Raw genomic sequence first — 20,861 nt, 5'->3', positions numbered from 1 at the left:
GTCATAAGGCGGCCATCAAGCAGATTCGAGATGTATATTGCAAGTTTTGAAAGATACATCTGGATAAGCTGAAAGCGTAAGAAATGGTTTAATTCAGATCTTCCAGGGAAGTTGTCATCTTTGACTAGCAAAATTTAAAAACCTAAGTGTATCTAACACCGTTTTCTATTAGTGAAGTTTGACTTTTCCTCAGACTGATGCATCTCTGTGCAGTGGCAGGCAGGCAGGCAGGCCTCCGAGCCAGGGCCTCCGGAAATCTTCCCCAGGAGACCACCTGCCATTTCACTCCTTTGGCCTCTCTGTGCCTATTTTCTTTCCTGGTCACAAAATGCCTGAAACCTGAGGAGCTCGGGCAAGAGAGGAACAGGAAAAGTCGCATCGTGTATTCCAGTAACAAAATTGGAAGTCGAATGAGCAAAGGCATTTGAGCTCCAGCAGCCTGGCAACCAGCCCACGCAGGCGCCTCCGAGCCTGGGCCCGTAAGGCCAGGGGCTGCCGCTTGCTCGCTTGCTCGCTCGCTCGCTCCTTCACCGGGGCGTTTGCTGTGCACACCCCCCCTTAGCAGCTCTAGCCTGTCCTACACGACACACTCCACAAAAGAGGACCCCTCCTTTAAATAGGGCATGCAAGCGTAAGCAGCTACTTGGGCTGGAACAGGGCGTTTCTCACGAAAGCGGGATGATGCAGGCACCAGTGGCATCTTCAGGAACTGCCCTTTTTCTCTTTGGAGTAATGCAGAGATGAACCACCTGCTGGTGGGTAGCCGTCAAAACCGCACCTCGGAACGGACGGCGGAGGACAGCGCCCGAGGCAGCTGCGGCACAGGCGGTGGTGGGCTTGCGGGAAGGGTCCGAGCGGCAGGGAGCGGGTCCCTCTGAGCAGGCGGGGCGGCGGGAGGACCCTGGACGCCGCGCTCACCCGCTTCAGCAGTCCTCCAAAACGGGGGGGGGGGGGGGCGAGGCCCCGGGCCCAGGAGGCGGCCACTGGAAGGGGCTTGCAAGGCACTGAGGGGCCCGGAACGGCGCTCCTCCGGCGGCTCGCGAGGCAGCCGCACCGCCAGAAATCCCGGGAGCTTGCGAGGGCCATTCCGGGGCCGGCCGGCCGACGTGGCCCAGGCCGAGCACGGGTCCCGCGGCACACTTCTCCCACGTGTGGCTCGGGGCAAGAGGGCAGCCGGCGGCCAGCGGAGTCCTGTCTTCGGCAGGCCAGCTGCTGCCCCGGGAGCCGGCTGGGGCCACGCGGCTCTGCCGCTGCCGCAGGAACCCTGGCCCCGGGGCGGCCTCAGTGCACTTGCTCCTGCTGGCTGCGGGGCGGAGGCGGCTGCAGCTTCCCCGGCAGCTCGGCCGGGTCCTCCTCCACGGACTGGCTCCCATAGGCGCTGTCCTCCTTCAGCTCTGCGAGGGGCAGGGAGAGCCGTGAGTGGCCAGAGCCCAGGACACGCCCCCGCCCCACCTGCCCCCCTGCCCCGGGGCCTACCTGTGCTCTGCAGCTTGGCGAGTGCCTCCGGGCCGCGCAGCAGCGCCGCCCCCTCGGTCAGCCCCATGGACTCGAGCGCCTCCAGCAGGCCCCTCAGGCTGCCGCCGGCCAGCTGAGGAGAGAGAGGCGGGGCTCAGAGGGGCACCTTCCCACGGGTCAGGGCCCGCGGAGGTGGGGGGCACTGACCTCGTAGCCGAGCAGCAGTTTCCGGCTGGGAGACGCCGCCGCCCTGTAGCTCTCCACCAGGCTGCCGAGACCCAGCCGCTTGGCCAGCTCCACCCAGTCGGCCCCGTGGCGTTCCTGGTTCAGCAGCTGCTCGAGGCTCTGCAGGGTGCTGTCACTCAGAGACAGGAGGTCCCCTGGTCCAGGAGAGAGCAGCACGGCCCAGGTGAGTGGGCAGCTGGCCCCCGCCCCCATGAGCAGCGCCCCGGGCACCCCATTCCCTCCGTGGACTGGAGGGACCTGCTGTGCACCCAGCCCCGTCAGGAGCCGCACGGGCAGAGCACCCCCGGGGCCCCGGAGCACAGCACGGCTAGCCCACCTGGCCGAGGAGTGGCGGCCACCACCGTCTGCGCAGCGTCTGGGCCTTGCCGCGAGGCCTGCAGGAGGATCCCCCGCACCTGGAGGGAGAGAGGCCCGGACAGCCCTGAGCGGCCCCACCAGGAACAGCTGCTGAAAGGCCCCCCCCGCCCTGCAGCCCCAGGCCACAGACCTCCCCGCAGCAAAAGGCGGCGGTGGACAGCAGAGGCGCTGGCGGGGACAGCGCCGGAACTCCGTCATCTCCGGGGAGGCGTGCCCGCCAAGCAAGGCCCCCCGGCCAAGGGGACCCTACGACAGCACTCCAGCCAGCCCCCCACGTGCCACCTACCTTGGGGCTCGACGCCAGGTCCAGCGGGGTGTGCCCCCGGCGCCGCTTCACGCCACGCGGGTCGGGTGCGTCCATGTCCCGCTCACCAGGACAGGCTGCCCACACCTCCGCAGCTCCCTCCTCGTCCGGTTCCGCGTCCGTGTCGCTGCTCGTGTCGGACGAGGAAGCCCCGGCGGGCTCGTCATTCTCACACAGGGCATCTGCTCCTGGCGGGAGGCGGAGAGCCGTCGGCCAGAGTGCTGCAGCCGGGGGCCAAGGGAGGCAGGGCAGCCCCCACCGGCCAGGAGCAGCAGCAGGCGCTTCCAAGCAGCCAAGCCCTGCAGCCGGGCCCGTCTGCCGCCAGCTGCTCGGCCTGCCTCTCCTTCATCCCAGGCAGGCGCCTGGGAAATCCCTTTATTGTGTCACCGTTGTTTCGGCGCAACAAACCCAATGCACGCACGTCGAAGAAAACTTTTCGGTTTGTGCACTGCTATTTACACAAAACCTCGTATTCCCCCCGCCGATCCGAGCATCCAGCACTGATCCCAACGTGGATGTGGCACACAGAGGCCCCCGAGCGGAACCAGGGTGCCATTATGGTTCTGCTAACCGCCGCGCAGGAGGAGAGGACAGCCAAAAGGCCCACACGGTGGGCCCACAGTCCGATCCCCGTGGCGAGATGGCCCCGGGGAGCTCAGCACCTGCGGCTGGCGGCCCCCGCCTGGACAACCCGGGTGCAGATCAGCGGAGCCGCTCAGCCAGGCGGCCTGACGCAAAATGTTTCCTGGCTCGACTTCGGGAGACGACAGGTGCGGCACAGGCAGCGTGCAGGTGCGGGAGGGAATCCACGTGGGACGCACACGCAGGCGCTGGGCGGCCTCTCCCAGGGTTTTGGGCCATGCGCGCCCTGTGAGCGCGAGGGGCACGGGCAGCAGGAGGAGTGCCCACTCCCCCCCACTTTCTTCAGGAGTCGGCCCACCGCTTTTCAGAAGAATTCTTAAGCCCAGCCACCAGGGAATGCTGGCCGGGGGAAGGATACCTGCTTTGATCAGCAGCTTGGTAAGGATGGGGGAGCCCAGGCCCGCTGCCAAGTGGAGAGGGGTGTTCCCGGAGGACGTCTGGGCGTTTGCGTCGGCTCCCAGCTAGACAGAGAAAGGAGAGTAAGCGGCGCACAAGCGGGTCCAGAAAAGCCTCCCCTGCCCGCCCCGTGTGGCCAGACAGCCGGGCGACCCATGCCTCCGGCCTCAGCTGGAGCAGAAGGGCAGGCAGGGCCCCAAAAGGCACGGAAGCAGCAGTGGGAAATGTGCCCGGGCGGTCAAGCACCAGGTCCAAGCCACCTGTGCCTGGGCCCTCCTCCCCCACCCACTGTCGCCCTCTGCCCGGCCGCACCGGCCCCAAAGGGCCCCAGCCACCTCACAACCTGCTGTGTCTCTTGCAGTACCGGCCCATGAGCGGCACCGGCACACGCCCCGCCAGCACGGGCCATGTGGGGATGCCATGCACTTCCCGCGGGGGGCCAGCAGCATGCCCCGCAAGGCGCCCCCACTCCCCACAGGCGCAGCTCGTCGGCTCGGCCCGCTCCGGCCCAAGACAGAAGCAAGTCCCGGCAGAAGGGTGGGGAGGCCCTCTGAGGCTCACCCCAGAGGGACCCCCTGGACTGCGTTCCGGGAAGCCCCCGTGTCCCCACGCAGAATACTGTCGTGCTGAATCGGACGGCAACAGGCTGCCCCGGGACGGTCCGGGAGGCCCACGGCCATCAGAACCTCCCTCCAGTGGCTGCTCGGCGAGGCACCTCAGCCACACGGCCAAGCAGCCCTGAGCCCGCCGCCCCCTCGCTCCCAGGGAGTCAGGACGCAGCGCTGCCGGGGGCGCCACGCCCAGGCCGCCCCTTCCTGGGCACCGCAAACTCCCCGGGCCGTGTGTGCGGTCGCTGCTGCAGGCCATGGGCAGGGGAGGGGAGGGCTCTCCCGGAGCCGGCAGCCCACGCACCTTCCACAGCAGGTTCGTGGCCAGGTTGAGGTCGCCCATCTCCACCGCCAGGTGCAGAGGCGTCCGCCCGCTCTGCCACTCGGCCGCGTTCACGTTGGCGCCCTTCTCGACCAGCCGCTCGAGGCAGGCGAACTTCTTGCACTTCACGGCCAGGTGGACCGGGAAGAGGCCTGAGGGGAAACAGAAGCTGGCGCTCCTTGCCTTGCCTTGCCATGCCTGAAGCAGGCCCTCGCCCGGGCTGCGCGATGCCTCCCTGGCATCGTTTCCCAGCCCTCCTCTGCTCTCCCACAGAAGGTGCACCCAGAGGATGCGGGGACCGTCCCGCCCCCATCAAGCCTCCGCCACGCCCACGGCGGCCGCGTCTTCCCCGCAGCCGGGCACTCCAACCCCCTGCCTGGGGCATGCCTGCGGAGGCCCCTGACGCCGGTGTCGGCAAACTGTGCGCCTGCTGCCGGGCCCCTATACTGTGTGCTCGGCCGCCGTTCGGGCCACCGGCAGCATTTCCACCCTGGTCTTTTGGGGCAGCTCTGCTGGCCTGGCCCAGGGCTCAGCTGCGCTCCGCCCACCCCCGCGGCAGAAGCCCACAGCCTGGCTCCCCCCCGGGCCGGGCTGGGCCGGGCCCATTTCTCCCACAGAAGCATGGCCTGCCCCACCTGGGCCGCCCCATTTTCCACACTGCGGGATCCCTCCACAGCCTGGCCCGGCCGGCCCTGCACGCGGAGGAGCCCGGCCCGGCAGTCCTGGAGCTCAGTCTCCTACCCACAAACGCAGGTGGGCTTCCGGGACCGCGGGACCGCATCGCCCACAGCGCCAGAGACGGTGCAGGCCACAGGCCCAGGCGCAGCCCCGGGGCTACTGACCGGGCTCTCTGGGTGACATGGAGCCAGGCGGCCTTCGTGACGGGCAGGCAGGCAGGCGCTTCGCCACACAGCGACACGCCTGCCAGAGCCCCAGCTCTGCCTGAGGACCCCTCCCTGCCACGCTCACCCGCTGGCGGGAGCCGCCCCGCTCCAGGGCGCAGACGGCTGCACGCCGCCCCAGCGCAGAGCCCGGCTTCCTGGGTCCCCGGGCGTGGTGAGGGCGGAGGAGAGCCAGGAGGGGGGCAGAGGTGACGCCCCCCACCTGTGTCTGCCCACAGGCAGGCAAGCGTGCAGCACGTGCAAAACACGCGGGAAGTGCTGCCCCGCTGCCGCCTTGGCACCTCTGCGCGGCTCCCCTGGCCAGCAGGTCGCTCATTCCGCTACGAAGCGAAGGGCCTGCCAGGGGGCGACCCTTTAAGAGAAGCTGAGGGATGGCCACCTGCCCGGCTGCCTCATTCGGTGGCTTAACGCCCACCGGTGCTTCATTCTGTGCTTGCCAAGCGACTTTGAGCCGTGCTGCTTGGCCGCTGGGGCTCCCCCTGCCGGGTGAGGGGGTCTCGCAGAAGCCCGCCTTGCACTGCGCCAGCTCGCTGCCCCCAGCCGCCGCTGCAGCCGGCCGGATTAGAGGAGCTTCTCTCGCAGGCAGGGACGGCGTGGCCAACTGCCGATGGCACGAGCCTCGCATCAGGGGGAATCTAGGTCGCCGGAGCCCCTCGAGAATAGGAGCCGTCTGCACAGGAGCTCTGTGTGTGTGTGTGTGTGTGTGTGTGTGTGTGTGTGTGTGTGTGTGTGTGTGTGTCCGCGTGCACCTGCGTGCACACGTGTTTTTAAGCTAAATAAAAAGCCGAGCTCCGAACCTTGGCATATGTCTTTCTGACCTTGTGGCTGCAATCTGACTTCTAAGGCCTGGACGCTGAGCTTGCACACAGCCCAAACGGAAGCTGGCCAACGCGTCTTGCCCCCGAGCAGACTCTGCTGCCAGTTAGGGCCGCTCGGGGCCCCTCCAACGTGGCCCTTTGGGGCCCCTCTGGGACTCGGGTGCGCCCCGGCTCAGCCAGGTGCGGAGGCTCTTTGCCACAGCTCAGGGCCCTCCGCTGGAGCAGGGAGGCTTGTTTCCCACGGGATCCCCGTGATTCAAAGTCGCCTGAATTCTGCCAGGGCCCCCGCTCTGCCGCTTCTACTCGCCAGCAGCGCTGGTCTCGCTCACCCAGGAAGTTGGGGGTCTCCAGCAGGCGGCGCGTGTGGGAGCCCAGGTGGCAGAGGAGGGTGCGCAGCATCTCCTCGTCGTCCAGCTGCAGGGCCAGGTGCAGCGCCGAGTTGCCATAGCGGTCCAGCAGGGTAGGGTCCGCCCCGGCCTGCAGCAGGAAGGCGGCCACCCTGGGCTGGCGGGTGATGACCGCCAGGTGCAAGGGCGTCTGCGGAGGAGCGGGAGGGCGGCTCAGTGGGGAGGCGAGCAGGGGCCGGGGCCTGGCGTGGGCCCACCCGCTCGGCCCCCCACAAGCGAGCGCGCCCCGCAGGCCGTGCCGGGACACAGGCACCCACAGCCTGCCACGTGGGTGGGAGACGACCCGCCACGCCCCGGCACCCGAGTCCGGCCCTGCCCGGCGCACCTGCTGCAGGTGGTTCACGACGTCGATGACGCGCTGATGGGGGATGCTGACCGCCACCTGCACCAGCTGCGCGATCACGGCCGTCTGCTCGTGGATGATGGCCAGGTGCAGAGGCCTGGGGAAGACAGCCCGGGTGGCAGCGTGGTGAGGGTGCGCAGGGCCGTGCGAGCACACGCAGGCGCAAGGGACCCCGGGGAGAGCGGGGTGCGCCACCAGCTCCCGTCTCTTTCCACTCCCCAATTTGCAGGACCATCTCTGCCCTCCCGCCCTGGGCGCTTCCCCAGTTCACAGCAGAGGGGCTGCCCATGCCAAGCGGAAACCACATGCTGCTCGCAGGGAACAGGCTATTCAGCGAGCGCGAAGCCTGAGATTGCCGAAGATCGGTCAGACCAGACTTTGAAAAGAGCAGGCGCTGCTTTAAGCTGAATGGGAGCAACTGTGCAGGGCACTCAAAGGGAGCACCCCCGCCCCACCCCCGGGCACTGGGCAGCCCCTGCTCCATCCTGCGCCCAACCTCGCGGTCATCGGCTTGCGGTGTGCGTGAATTTCAGGCGGAAGCACGAATGCCCACAGTTGCCCAACATGCAAGAAAGGCCAAAGACGCTGCAAATGTCTAGAAAGCAGCATAACCAGACATGGGCAAGAGCGTTTCTCAAAAGTCTCTACAAAGCTGCCCCACAAGACAGGGCACAGTTTTTCAGAAATGAAGGGAAACGTTGCTCGGGGATCAGGGATCAGAAAACATTGCCCGACTTTGAGGGAAGGTGCTCAAGCTGCCAAGACAGCTGTCCTTCATGAGTGGGGCTCCGCAGGGCCCCAGCCCGATCCTCCACGGCTGACCCGCCTCCCGGCCCTCCGGCAGGGCTGCCCCGCGCCAGCAAACCGCCAGGGGCCCAGCTGGCCCCGTGCCGCGCGCGCTGCACTCACGTGTCGCCGTTCTCGTCCTGGGAAGCGGCCAGGTGCCTCTGCACCGCCAGCAGCATGCGCGGGTCGGCAGTGACCGCGTAGTCCAGCAGCGCCTGGGCACTGCGCCGGGCACGGCCCAGCATCCACGAGCGGCAGGCCTGGGCTGCACGGACAGGGAAGGCAGCGGTCAGCAGGCCCCTGGCGCAGGCTCCCCGTGCGCCACCCCCCTCGGCTCCCCCGGCACCAGGCCCCCCTCAGTGGCAGGGCACGTGGTCCCGAGAACGGCCGCTCGCGGCCCGCACCCCGAGCAGACAACGCTGGACAAGCTGCCCGACGGGGCACGAGGCCGCCTCCCGGCGCCTGACAGAAGCCAGCCTGGCGGCCTCGTTCCAGAGGCAGCACCGCCGCCACTGCCGCACAACCCAGTCTCCGCTGCGGTCGCGCCGAGCCAGTTGGCCCTGCCTGCCTCCCGCTCTGCCCTGGCCAACTTCAGGGCGGAGCAACTTCAGTGCGTGTGCAGAGCACGGATCAAAGGGGGCGAGGAGGAAGGAGACGCCCAAGGAGACACGGCGCAGCCTAGAAAGCACCGATGGACGGGTGCTTGGTTCCCGGCGGGCTTGGCCCCTCGGGGGGGCCACGCTGCCCCGACGCAGGAGGGCGCGGCTGCCGCAGCAGCCCCCAGCGGGTGGCGAGGCATCAGAAGCGGGCGGCTGCAAGCCCAGCAGGCCTCCAAGCCACGCCTGTTTCTCACTCCAACCGGGGAACGGGTCGCCCGCAGCCGGCCTGCGCGCGAGGGCTGAGGGCCGACCCACGGCACCGGAGTGGAGCGTGGCGACCCGGCAGTGCTGCACGCGGCCGGCTTCTGTCCACCACACGTTCCCCAGTGAGAGGCGCCCCCACTCCGCCTTTCGGCTCCCCTTCCATGGAAGCCCACACAAGGACCCACGGGGCTTCGGGCGCCAAGAGCGGAGCACGTGCCGCGCAGGCGGTGGCGATCATGGATGTGCAACACGTTTGCCCACAGGGAGTGGGGGGCCTGCTGCACGCACACCCACCCGGCCCTCTGGGGGCGCAGGGCGGCCAGCGCAGGGACCCCCCGCACCACACGCTGCGCCCCCCGGGCCCAGGTGCCCTCCCCGCCTTTACCGTGCTGCAGCAGCGGCATGTAGTCCCTCTCCTCCAGGCAGACGCGGTTCCCATCTTCCGGGAGCTCGTGCCCCCCATCTCCCGTTCCGGCGCTGCCAGGCATCCGGATGCCTCTGCCACCCTGGTAGCTGCCCGCGGGATGGGTTCCAGGCAGGTAGACGCTGCTGCTGTACGGACTGTACCCGGAGGAGTGCCAGGGGGTCCCGGCTACAGCAGGCAGGAGAGAGCGCATGATGCGGAGTGAGGCCCCGGCTGCAGGGGCAGGGCCCGCGCGAAAGGCCTTCTGGCAGGCGCGACGGCAGTGCGTGGCCCGCGCAAAAGGCAGTGCGGCAACTCATTGGCGGCAAGCCGGCCAGAACGACCGCCGACCATGCCGACACTTGCAGCCCTCGCGCTTTCGGCTCATGCCGTGCACCTCAGGCTGGCCGCCAACATGTCGTGTGGTCGCCGCTGGTGAGCAGAGCTCGACCCAGGCGCCTTGAGCTGCAGCACGCGTCCCACAAGATGCAGCGGGAGCCGCAGGGCGTGCTCCATTCAGCGGCTGCTGGCAGCTGTTTTTAACGCCACCAACTCCTGCTCTGTGTCGCCAAGAGGCCCATCCGACTGCGGCCTCCCCCCAGAAACCAAGCCGCAGAGGCATTTCGCGCTGGCCTGGGCCGGGCCGGGCAACAGGGCGGCCCGTGGAAGGCGCTCGTCTCTGCTGGGGTTCCCAGGCGGGAGCTCAGGCGAACCACCGAACGTCAAAGGCCATCTCCCCTCCACCACCCAAACTAGCCACTGGCCAATTCTTGGGGTTTGTTCTACGAGGAAGCTTCATTTCCCAGGATCCTGAGGCGCACCCGGCGTCTGCAACCCGCGGCAGCGCCACCGCGCAACTCGGCACCAAAGTCTGCGAAGACCGCGGACCGGGTGGCGCAGCACGCACAGGGCAGCCACGCGCACAGAGCCGCTCACCTCCGCCGGAGCCGCCACCACCGCCGCCAGCCCCTCCCATGGGCGCGCCGCCCCCGAAGTGCTGCGGGAACTGCGGCAGGGTCTTCTTGCGCTTCCGCTCCACCTCCTCCTTATCTGCAGCGAGAGCAGAGAGCGGTGCTCAGTGACAGCCCGGCAGCAGGAGTGGCTCGCTGCCCGAGTGCCTCGTACCTTCCACCACCGGGTAGTAGGTGAACTGCTTGGAGTCGCTCACGTCGCCCCCGCGCTTGCGTTTCAGCTGCAGGAAGACGGTGACGGGCCGGTCGATCTTGGCCTGGTGGTAGGGAGGCGTGCGGAAGACGATGGCGTACTGCGGGGACGAGAGCAGATGGCAAGGCGGGTGCCTGGCAAGCTTCCAGGGCGGGGAGGCAGGAACGGTCTGGCCATCGGGTCCCACGGACCCCACACTGCCGAGACAGCGGCCTCCAAGGCAGGCTGGAGGCGAGAAAGCAGCCCCGGCTCCACTGCTCAGCCACAGGAACCGAGAACCAGCTACACCCACGGGCTGGCTGAGCCGCTGATTCCCCGACGCCTGTCAGGGCTGAGGTCGGGCAAGCAGGAGGCCCCGTGCGCTTCAGAAGGGGAGCCATCGGAGGCGGCACCTCCTTCCACAGGCACCGTCCCTGGGGAAGGCAGCCCTGCCCGGCCACTGGCCTGTTCCTGCTCTCACGGCTGGGGCAGGAGCAGCTGAGCCAAGGTGGGTCGGGGCAGCCGCCTCACTCTGCCTTCCCCCAGGAGAGGCAGCTGGGCCTGCGCCCGTGACCGCAGCGCACCGCCCGGTCGCCAGCACAGGCAAGTGCGGCAGGCAGTGTGTGAGACACAGCGCACGGTGGTCCCGGGTGGGAATCCAGGTCTGCACCCGCAGCAGCTCTCGCGGCTGAACGGATACCTGCTTGTGCACGTCGGTGGGGGAGAAGTCCCCAAAGGCCTGCCAGCCATTCTCGTCATCTTCGTAAAAGCGCACCTCAATGTCATCTGGAGGAGAGGAGAGGAGGAGGAGGGATGCTTCCCATCAGAGTATCAGGACTGGCCGCCTGCTGCCCTGCCTGCGCACCACGGACTTTCAAGCCACGGCCTGAGGAGCCCTGCCCCCCCGCCCCCCCTCTCCCCCGCATGCTGCTGGGGCCCATGCTCCCCCCCACACGCGCCCTGCCAGCCACACCCACTACGCAGCCACAGCGCTGATGCTTCTGCCCGGCGCTCTCCAAGAGCCTCCTTCAGACCCCGTGTCCTGCAGCACAGCCGGAAGCTCTCTTCCTGGGCAGGTCTGATGCCCGGCCGTCTTCCTGGGCGGGGAGAGCATCTCCCACCACAAGGACCAAAGGATGCCCTTTTCTGACCCCTCCCAGGAGAGGTGGCCACAGTGCGAGAAAGGACAGGGGCACAAGGAAGAGTCCACTCCTGTTCTGCTTAGAGCAACCAGGGGCCCCCAGACTTCCCCAGCGCTTTGCCGCACGGTTCTGGGGCTCGGCCTCTTCCTCGCAGCAGCCTCCTCCTCCTCCTCCGCTGTTCCCTTCGCACCAATGCAGAGAAGCGCAGGGTGCCCCGGGACACCCGGCCTGCACTTCTCATGCTTCCTGAGCAAGCCTGCTCAGGAACAGAGCAAAACAGCAGGGCGCTGGCCCACATTCGGGCAGTCACCCCACAACGAACGACGCCGGCACCCTCCAAGAAGAGGAGTGACCGGGGCCTCCAAGCCAAGAGCCTCGGGCAGACGCCTGCATTTCGCGGGCTGCGGCTCAAGCTCTTGGGACTCCCTGTCAGCACACGGAGGCCGGAAACGCACCTCTGGCGCCTTGCTTCGAAGCACACGCACAGCACCGGAGCGGGTGCGGCACGGGGACAGCAGGAGCGGGCCTACCTTTCTGGACTTTGTCACACAGCAAGTACACCTCATCCCCGCCTCGCACCGAGCCCGCCGTCTTATCCATCCGGGAGATCTTCAGGTTGGATGCTCCGGGAGACTCTGGAGAACACAGGGAGTCAGAGGAGATGCAGGGCCTGCCTGCGGCGACCCACTTCCTCTGCCACACCCACGCCCCCAAAGGAGGGCACGGGCACCCCTTTGCGCCAGGCTCCGGGAACACCGGGAAGCCCCTCACGCGACTTCCAAGCCTCTCCAAATCCCACTGCAGAGAAGGACCAGGCTCTTGAGAATGCACAGAGACCTTGCTGTGGCCTCGCCTTCTGCTTTGACCAGCAGTCTGGGGTCACTGCCAGCCCTTCTCCTCTCTCCCCTTCCGAAGGGAGGTCGCTAACGCGCCACAACCTCTCCAAGGCCAAAACCACCCACAATGATTGGTCTTCCTGGGGGAAGGAAGGAAGACAAGCTCCCCTCAGCGGCACGGAGCAGCCCCGAGAGCACGTGCATGTCACGGAGGGACCCCTGGCCTGCAGGTGACACCGCTCTGCAGCGTGGCAGGACAGGCCACGCGGCACACGTCCCAGAAGCGCCCTCATGGTCACCCCATGCACACCCTCACGGGACTCGGCCAGACCGCCCCAGAGCCACATGCTGCCCGGAAGGGGGAGACGGGGAAGCGGCCCGGCCCAGCCAACGCAGAGGCCCGCAGCCGGCCGGCCCGTCCTCCTCCCCGGGCCGCAACTCACTGCTGTCGTGGATGGGGTCCGAGATGACTGGCTTCAGGGCCAGGCTGAAGTTTCCGTTGCTGTCGCGCAGGAAGGCGCTGAAGCGCAGGCGCACGATGCTGAGGTCCATGCTCTTCTTCAGCTCCTTGGCCTCTTGCTCGAGGGCCTCCTGCTCCGCCTCTGCCGAGAGACACCAGCTGCACTTCAGGATGCGCCCAGGTGCCGGCAGGGAGTTGCACAGGACCCCCATGCCAACCATTAAGCTTCCTCCCCGACTCCACCTGGGCACCTGCTCCTTACGAGGGCTGCTGCCCGGGGGGCCTCCAGGGGCCGTGCCCCCGCCCAGACAGGGAGCTCCACGGGGGACTGGAACGCTCAGCCCGGCCTTTACAGCGAAGCTGCGCGTTGCAAGGACTGTGAAGTGGCGGAGAACGGCCAAGCGGAAGCCGCCTGCTAAGGCCCTGCTGACTTCCTGGCGAGGACCCACTTAAAACCAGGTGCTCCTGACTCATCGTGCCCCCGACCAGCTCTTCCTGAGCCTTGCAGGGGTCAGGTGTGTGCATGTAACTACCATAGGTTAGGAAACCAGACGGCCAGGCACACCGAGAAGGGCCAGGATTGGCTGGAGATCATGCCATTTCATCCCTCACAACAGCTCCCGATGACCCGGGGCCCCTCACCTTGACTTGTTCTGCCTCTGGACCGCTTCTTGGACTCGCGTGCACATGTGCCACCCACCTTCCAAGGAGAACGGCGCATGCCCAGACCGGTCCCGTTTTATCATCAGAGCCACGAGGCCGGGCAGGCCTCCCATCTTTCATTTCATTAAGGCCCACCACTTGCATCTGCCCCCTATCTGGCCCCACGGAGTTCATGCCTACCCAAGCTACCCGGGGGGCACTACACACCCCTTCAGATCACCCCCCTGGCTCCAATCCTGGGCCCTGGAATGAGCCACCCCTTCCCGCCTCGAGGCCAGCCTCCCTCGCCGCCACACTGCTGCACCGAGACGCATCACGTGCTTCGGGTTTTCTGGGGAGAGGCTGCGGGGCCTCCGACGGGATGGATTCCTGGCGCAGCCATGGGCGAACTGGAAGCCTCCAAGCCTCACTCCTGCGTCGCCAACTGGGAATGCTGCCTGGGGAGCCTTGCAGGGGACACACAACCGATCCGAGGGAGCCGCGGCAAAGCGCAGCCAGCTGGCTCAAGCCCACTCCGCACAGCAGAGGCAGGGCAGACCCACTCCCTCCACCCCACTGCCTGAGGACTGAAGCGGAACTGCTGCGTGGCCACAGGTGGACGCTCCACAGAGAGCCCACAGGGCGCCTGACTGGCCCACGGCACCGGTGGCCCGGCCTCTGTCCAGCACAGCTACCAGGCCGCCGCCAGCTGCCCCACTGCAGGTGAGCAAGGGACAGGGGCGGAAAGGAAAGGAAAGGAAAGGAAAGGAAAGGAAAGGAAAGGAAAGGAAAGGAAGCACTCCGGCTGCCGGGTTCTGCCTGTGCCACCAGCACCCCACATCCAACGCAGGGAGAAGAGGGAATCAGCTCCCCGGCGGGCAGCCCAGGAACCCCAACGTCCCGCTCCCGCCAGCGGCCTGGCAAACCGTCCCTCGTTTCTTTCCCAGCTCAGAGTCACCTGTCAGGGGCTGCAGCCGGTTCCGCATCTTCTGCTTCTGCAGTTTGTCCTTGATGACCTCCATCATGTTTTTCTTGGTCACGTGGAGCACACCCAGGTTGTTAAATCTGAGAAAGGAGACAATGGTTGTACACCTCACCTCCACGTGAGCCACAGCCAGGAGCAACGAATGCCCACAGGGGCTGACAGCAGCTGCAGGAGGACCGCAAACCCCGGGAGGAGCTACACAACTAGCCTCCCAAGGAGAGGCTCGCTTACCTCATCCTACGAGCAAGAGGTGCGGTGAAGCACACAAAAAGGACCTGCAGCCAACCAGGCGCTACCCACCTGGGCAGCAAGGGCCTCCAGGTCATTAATTTGGTGGCTGCACCCCCCTTTGAACCGACGATCGAGCCAAGCTACCTAGAATCTTTCACCATGTAAATTTCTCCATTGTCAACAAGACGGTTCCGTAACTCGTCCGTAGTTGGGATTTCTGTTTCCTGAATGTTTCAGCCGCAGTCCTGCTTCCGCAGGTGCGTCTTTCAAGTTCATGAGAAGCCTCCTCAATCTGCGGCTGCTCTCGGCCAGTGATAGTTCTCCCCTGTACGCCTTAAATTACTGATGTGTCTTTCACCAATCCTCATTCCTCGCTCTGATCCTAGTGCAGCTTTCCCTGTGGCTTGTTCTACATGCAGGTTAAGCAAATGGGGAGATAAAATACCCCCTGCCCGATGCCTTTGCCTGTGGGAAACCATTTTGTTTCTCAGCACTCAGGAGCTTCTTGTCCACGATGCAGGTTCCGCATCCTGTGCCACCCCATGTCTTTCAGGGCCTTCCATCGCTCCTCATGGCCCAGAGCCAAAGGCTTTGCCGCGAGCTTTCAAGCGCAGGCTGATCTTCTCCCGGAATTCTTCAGTGTGCCCAGTGGCCCACACGGACTCCTCCATGAAAACGCACCCGGAACACGCTCCAGGGAGTGAAAACGAGTTTCCTCAACTACAGCAGAAGGAGTTCAGCCAAAGTGAGCAGGCGCTCTGGCTGATCCAGGATCCGTGGTGGCAAAGGCATCCCAGGGGTCCCTGATCTCGTGGGTTCGTCTTCTCATCAAGAACAGAACAGAGGTGGGTAAGCTGACAAACAGAGGGATGCGTCCCACCGGCACACAAGGGAGTGCCTGTGTCCGAATGCCAGCCAGATGTTGCGGGCCAGATGTTCTCAGCCCAAACCTCAGTGAAGCTGCCACCTCTGCCACGGCCCGCGATATGGGGGCAAGCCTGGCTTCTCTCACACAGGTGTCGCAAAGCTCGGTGGAAGGCTAGGGGAACTGTTTCACACCTCACGGCACTTCTCCGTTCTGGGCAGGAGTGAGTGGCAGCCCAGCCACACGGCCCCTCCAAGCCACTGCCATTCGACCGCTGCCCCTGCACAGAGGCTGGCCAGAGGAGCGGACCATGGCGAGCTGCAGCCCACGCAGACACCCCTTCGGAGGAACTCGCTGGTGCTCTCGCAGCGGGCGCAGGGCAAGCTCCACAGCAGGCGCCGGACAGCGATGCAGCCGCCCAGTCCGGGACAAACCAGGCCCGCCATGTGACATCCAGCAGCTTCATGGGCCAGAAGCGGCTCCTCTTGGCTCGAGCAGAGCAGCAGTGCTGTGCTCCTGCAGTTTGCCTGCAGCGGCCAAGGACTCCATCGCCCAGGCAGGGAGACAGCTCCAAGACAGCTGCTCTTGCGAAGAAGCTTCGTTCCAGCTGAGCCACCCGGGGCTCACCCACCGCTCGCTGGAATCTGCTGCTTCCTGGTCGAGGTGGGACCAAGGAGGGTCTGCCAGGCGCGAGCTCCTCCACTGCATTTTCTCTCCCCCAACCCAACTGAGCCTGAACATCGTCCTCGAGACAGCAGAGCGTTTAACGTGTAAAAGCAGAGCAAAGCAGAGCCTCGGGGTCACACCGACCCGCTCCGTACATGGACTGAGCATTTGCGCTGGCTCTGCAGCAGCCAGACATGCCGCGAGGCCCTCGGGGCCTCCCCCCGCTCCGACGGATGCCCCTTGGCCGCCTGCCCTCCCGGCCGCCCAGCAAGCCAGCTAGAGCGCTGCCTGCCCTGCAGGCCCCGTGTGGGCGGCAGGAGCAGGACGGCCCTCCCGAGAGGGCCAGTTCCCGCCGCCAAGGCCTTCTGAGCCAAGCCGCGCGCACAGCAGGGGCAGGGCTGTGCCATCGGGCCAGGTGGCTGCCAGGCGCAGAGTGCGCCTTGCCACTGTGAAGCCGGCGGTGCCCCCGCCCGCCCCCGCCCCCGCCCCGGGCACATACGTACTGCGCTGTCATGTCCTTCGGGCCCACAGCCACGGTGCAGTTGCCGGCTGCGTTGCACTGCTTCCCCACCAGGCTGTGGGCATGCACCTGTGGCGGGTCCGTGTGCGTCACCAGGTCCACTTCTATCTTCGCCGGTCCAACGTAATTGGAGATCTGCCGATGGGATGGGACAGACGGAGGTCTGAAAGCGCGACGGGGGAAAGGGCTTTGCCACGAGCTGAATCCTTCCAGGCTCTTTTTCCCCCACGGGAGGAAAACGGCTTCCAATGTCCAGCAGCGCTGGGCCCCTCTGGAGAGCGTCACCATCCAGGCAGACCTCCATTCCCCGTGCCATGTGTTGCCCCCAAGGCCCACGCGGTGAGCCAGAGAAGCCCCCCCCCCCCCCCCCCCCCGCTGGGTCACCTCGGTTCCCTCCACTCTCCTCTTGGAGCACAAACAAATGGGAGAGGAGGAACTCGCGATCACAAACAGTTACCGAGCGGTGACCTTTACCGTGTCTCATGCCTGAGGATTTCAAAGTGCTAACAGCAACAACAAGCATTTTCCTAGAAATTTAATCTCTAGGGTTTGCTGAGAGATCCCTGGCCTTGGCTATCCTTGGCTTCATGATAAACAAGCAGTGTGGCTTTGGCTAACCTTTCCGCTCATTTCCTTCCCCACGCTGAAGTTTCAGCTTCCATCCTTGGAGATGTGTCTCCTCACACTTCTACATCAGGCACTGATTCAGACGTAAAGCACATTCAAATTGCAAGCCTGGCTCTGGCCTGTCCCAGCACTCACAGGCTCCCGCCTCCTCTGCGGCCAGACACACGCGACACGCTTCCGACTGTGTTTCGCGTTCAACTAACTGCGGCCAGCAAGACGACCTGTGGTGCGATTGCTCTTGCAGAGCCTAGTGCCATTTAGCACAGGGTCTGAACCGAATCGTAGATGTGTTTGCACATAATAATAAGACACACATTCCGGGTGATTAATCCACAAGCTGGTTGCTCCTGCTTTGCCCTCTGCCTTCATACAAGTGGGCAAACCAGGTAGTCTAAGCCTGCATGCCCAAACCAAGGATTCCAGTTTAATGGACTGGAACAATCCAGGATCATAAGCTGGTTCTAAAACAGGTTTACTGTGGAACTGAGGATCCTGGATTGCTTGAGTGCTATAAAGCACGATCCTTGGTTCAGACATTACACCAAGCTCTCCCGCTGGTTATGCAAAGCACAAGCAAACCGCGAACAAGTGGCCGCCCGGGGGCCTCGTTGGTGCTGGCAGAGCCTTCGCTGCTGGGGGGGGAGCATCGCTCTTGCCACCAGCCATCCCAGCCAGCTGCCCACAAGCACAGACAGCCGAACAGGCAACTGGCCAACGACCACAGCAAGCCCAGTCTTGCTTATCAGCGCATTTCAAGGTTTTCAGATACCGTAGCGATAAGCAGAGCTTAAACAATTATTCAAAGCCTTTTCTTAACAATCTCAGCACAACGTGCAAGAAGTGCTCACTTTGACCGTCGGGTAGGTCTTGTGTCCTTTCTCACTGGATGCTCCAGGCAGCCCACCATGCGAGGGACCCTCACAGCCATACCGAAAACGGAAGCCTCGCTGCCGGGGTGACACAAGAGAGAGACACGCCGTCACGTGGCCAGCTGTGCAAACGCCTGCGGGAGGCGGGCAGGCGCTCTGCCCCCCTGCGAAGAGCTCTTACCTGCTTTGGCTGTTCGATTACAGTGAGGAACGGACCTTCAACTGAGGACGGAAAAGGCAAACACTGTGAATGGTCCAGTATTTTACATGTGCAGAACACAGAATCCAGCTAAATGAAATCTTATTGATGAAACAGGCATACGGCTGAAAGCAGGCTCCCTCCCAAATCTCCTGGCATTCCACATTTTATTTATCTGTTTATTTCATCTCCATCCGGCCCAATAAATGAAGCTTTCTGGTTGGTTTACAGCAACATATCAAAATACAATATAAAATACAAAGAGAATTAAAAAATCCATAAAAGATTACCATACAAAAAACTTATAAGCAAACCTAAAACACAGATTTAAAAGTTACAGTAGCTTGTATAAATTAAGTCATATTATCCTGTGCTCATGGCTTCCACATAGAGTGGTACCTCGGTTCATGAACGCCTCAGTTCATGACCAAATCAGTTCACAAACAAAAATTTCAGAAAAACTTTGCCTCTGTTAGTGAACTCCGCATCGGGTGACGACCACGATCGCGGCCATGTTCCCTGCACGAGCGCAAGCGCAGCCAACTTCCCCGCTCACAGTTGCAGACAGACCTGTGGTCACTTGCTGTGAAGTATTATTCAATAGCAATATTGCATAATGGCTCCAAAGAAAGCACAGAGCGAGCACGGTGGTCAAGAGTATGTGCAGAGCAGTAATGAAGGTGACCAGAACGTGCAGAGCAAGAACGGTAAGACGATGGCTTTGACAAAAATAACCACTGAAATGAAGAAGGAAATTGTAGAGAAGCCCGAGTGTGGCATTCGTGAGGCTGACCTGGCCTCTGAGTTACAAGATGGCCAAGTCATTCCTTTGTTGTTCTTTGTTTCAAATTTTGTGATAAAAAATATTTACAGAACAGATGAACCTTATTCACACTGAACCTTATGGGCACATTTGACTTGGCTCGCAACCAAAATCGGGGTGTGACCACATTTGTAGGGGCCAGAACAGATTAACCTTGCTTACAGTGAACCTCATGGGGGAATCGGACTTGCTTCGCGACCAGTTGGGTCACGACCAGATCCTGGAACGGATTAAGTTCATGAGCCGAGGAACCACTGTATGTGCAGCTGGAGGCATGTGCTGGGACTCAACTAGGCCCACCCAGAGCCGTCCGCCCTCCGCCCTCGCGCCTTCTCCGGTCCTCGTTCACCGCGCTCACGGAGCCGCATGGGCTCCGCTACCAAGAGGGGGCTCTGGAGTCGACCAACTGCACCATCTCTTCATTCCCGGGATCAGGCAGGGATTCCGCAGGACCATCAGCCTGATCCCCAGAAAGTCCCCAGAGCCCTCTGGACACCACCTGGGCCATCAGCCTCCCAGCAGAGGCCATCCTGGGAATCCCCCACCCCTGCCAAGGGGAGCCATTGCAAGGAGTCCAAATCCCAGCAGGCACCCACCTGACCAGTACGGTGGGGCAATTCAGTGGCCCCAATTTCAGGTCCCTTCCCCACTCCTCGGTGTGACCTGCTGAGCCAGTGATAAGCTGGGCCACCCAGCCGTTCTCAGGGAGTCCATGAAACCCTGAGCTGCTCCTGAACAGGCGCCCACAGCAGAGATGGGGACCCTCCCCAGGACCAGCAGCCTGGGGGATCCCAACGCCTCTGCCGGCTCAGAGTGACGCCTTGCAGGGCACTGCTCAGGCCTGCAAAGGCAGCCCCCCCGGGGCCCACGGGCAGGCTGACCGGGCACCCGCCAAGCCGGCTGTAGCAAGGGGGTGTGCAACACGGCAGTGGTTACCTCACCCACCCTCCCCTCCCCCCCCCCCCACCAACCAGGCCCCCTGGACCCTCCCCTACAGCCCACACACAGGGCCTGTGGATAGGAGGGGGGCAGACCTTGCCCTCGCGAGCCCTGCTGGGGTCACCTGTTTGGGGGCACTGCCCTCTGCCCCAGCCAGCAGACGCGTCCTGCGGGGCACCCACACCGGCTGCCGGCCACCCCGAGTGCTCCCTCCCGTCCACAGGGAGCCGCCCCCAGAGCGCCTCCCAGCAGAGCTGCCGCAACCACCTGCAGGGAGGCCGCCAAGGTGGCGAGCAGCTGGCGGGGGCAGGTGGCTGGGGAGAGGCCGGGCATCCCCAGCCCTGGGGGGCCGGGCAGCATGCAGCTGCGCGTGCCCCTTACCGGTCTCCATGAGCATCTCCTTCTGCTCCATCAGATGAGGGCCAAACTGGAAGTCGTCGTAGTCGATCTGGTCCAAGCACTGCACGCAGAACAGACGAATCAGGCGGCGGCAGGGGGCAGGCCCGGCCAGGGGGGCCCTTCCTGGGCGGGCGGGAGGGCGGCCCGGCCCGGCAGGCGAGAGGGCTGCTTCTGTGCGCCAGGCCAGCCGATGCGCGTCTCCGGCCAAAGGAGGCGCGCCGGGGAGCAGGGGTCCCGGGGCAGGATGGGCTGCGGCGGCGCCTGCCCGGGGCAGGCGGTCCCCCCGCAGGCACAGCCCGCAGGTGGGCGCCCCCGGGCCGCCTCCCCGGGCCTCTGCTCCCGCTCGCCGGCCGGGAGGGCCTCGGGAGCGCCCCGGCCCCGCAGCGGGGGAGCGCAGATCGCTGCTCCCGCAGGGAGAGGCCGGCCCCGCGAGGCCCCGCCAGAGTCCGAGGCGCGCCCGGCCTGCCCCGCTTGCGTGCGCGGCCCTCCGGCAGGCGGCCTGCGCGCCCCCTTCCCCCCGGGACTCACCGTGGGGTAGCCGTCGCAGTCCATGGCGCGCCGGGGCGGCGGTGCCGGAACTCGCCGTGGGGCCCTGCGCGGGGGAGAAAGCGCGGAGGAGGGCGAGGAAGGAGGCGAGCCAGCCCGCCCGCCGCCGCCGCCGCC

The 20,861-nt window shown here is 64.9% G+C and overlaps 1 protein-coding gene across 5 annotated transcripts; it reads right to left on the bottom strand.

Annotated features, from left to right (window-relative positions):
* Window positions 1-64: 64 nt before the first annotated feature.
* On the bottom strand, window positions 65-20,816 carry NFKB2 (nuclear factor kappa B subunit 2). Of its 5 annotated transcripts, XM_044420182.1 has the most exons (23): window positions 20,727-20,816; window positions 20,181-20,259; window positions 18,020-18,060; window positions 17,818-17,916; window positions 16,326-16,477; window positions 14,034-14,140; window positions 12,417-12,575; window positions 11,668-11,772; window positions 10,696-10,781; window positions 9,978-10,116; window positions 9,789-9,902; window positions 8,835-9,041; window positions 7,710-7,851; window positions 6,783-6,897; window positions 6,380-6,587; window positions 4,313-4,482; window positions 3,363-3,465; window positions 2,345-2,550; window positions 2,018-2,096; window positions 1,663-1,835; window positions 1,477-1,588; window positions 1,278-1,394; window positions 65-1,235 (listed from the first exon to the last, which is right to left on the bottom strand). In XM_044420182.1, the coding sequence occupies exons 1-22, from the start codon at window positions 20,748-20,750 to the stop codon at window positions 1,282-1,284; spliced, it is 2,733 nt and encodes a 910-aa protein (XP_044276117.1). In that variant the 5' UTR covers window positions 20,751-20,816; the 3' UTR covers window positions 65-1,235; window positions 1,278-1,281. The 5 variants fall into 5 exon arrangements, with proteins under 5 accessions (XP_044276117.1, XP_044276115.1, XP_044276118.1 ...); XM_044420180.1 differs by having other exon boundaries at window positions 65-1,394; XM_044420183.1 differs by lacking the exon at window positions 20,727-20,816 and having other exon boundaries at window positions 65-1,394; window positions 16,326-16,505.
* Window positions 20,817-20,861: the final 45 nt, after the last annotated feature.

The sequence above is a fragment of the Varanus komodoensis genome, unplaced genomic scaffold (genome assembly GCF_004798865.1).
Source record: "Varanus komodoensis strain SLA01 unplaced genomic scaffold, ASM479886v1 scaffold11, whole genome shotgun sequence".
In the NCBI taxonomy this organism is placed as follows: domain Eukaryota; kingdom Metazoa; phylum Chordata; class Lepidosauria; order Squamata; family Varanidae; genus Varanus; species Varanus komodoensis.
The sequence above is the reverse complement of the archived record's forward strand: the minus strand, read 5'-3'. Positions and strand labels throughout refer to the sequence as shown.

Coding starts and splice junctions, on each gene's coding strand:
- NFKB2 (XM_044420180.1), bottom strand. CDS start 20,750: ATGGACTGCGACGGCTACCCCACG. Junction 14,141..16,325: donor CCGAAGGACATGACAGCGCA/GTACGTATGTGC, acceptor CTCCTTTCTCAG/ATTTAACAACCTGGGTGTGC. Junction 2,551..3,362: donor CAAGCTGCTGATCAAAGCAG/GTATCCTTCCCC, acceptor GCCTCCCGCCAG/GAGCAGATGCCCTGTGTGAG.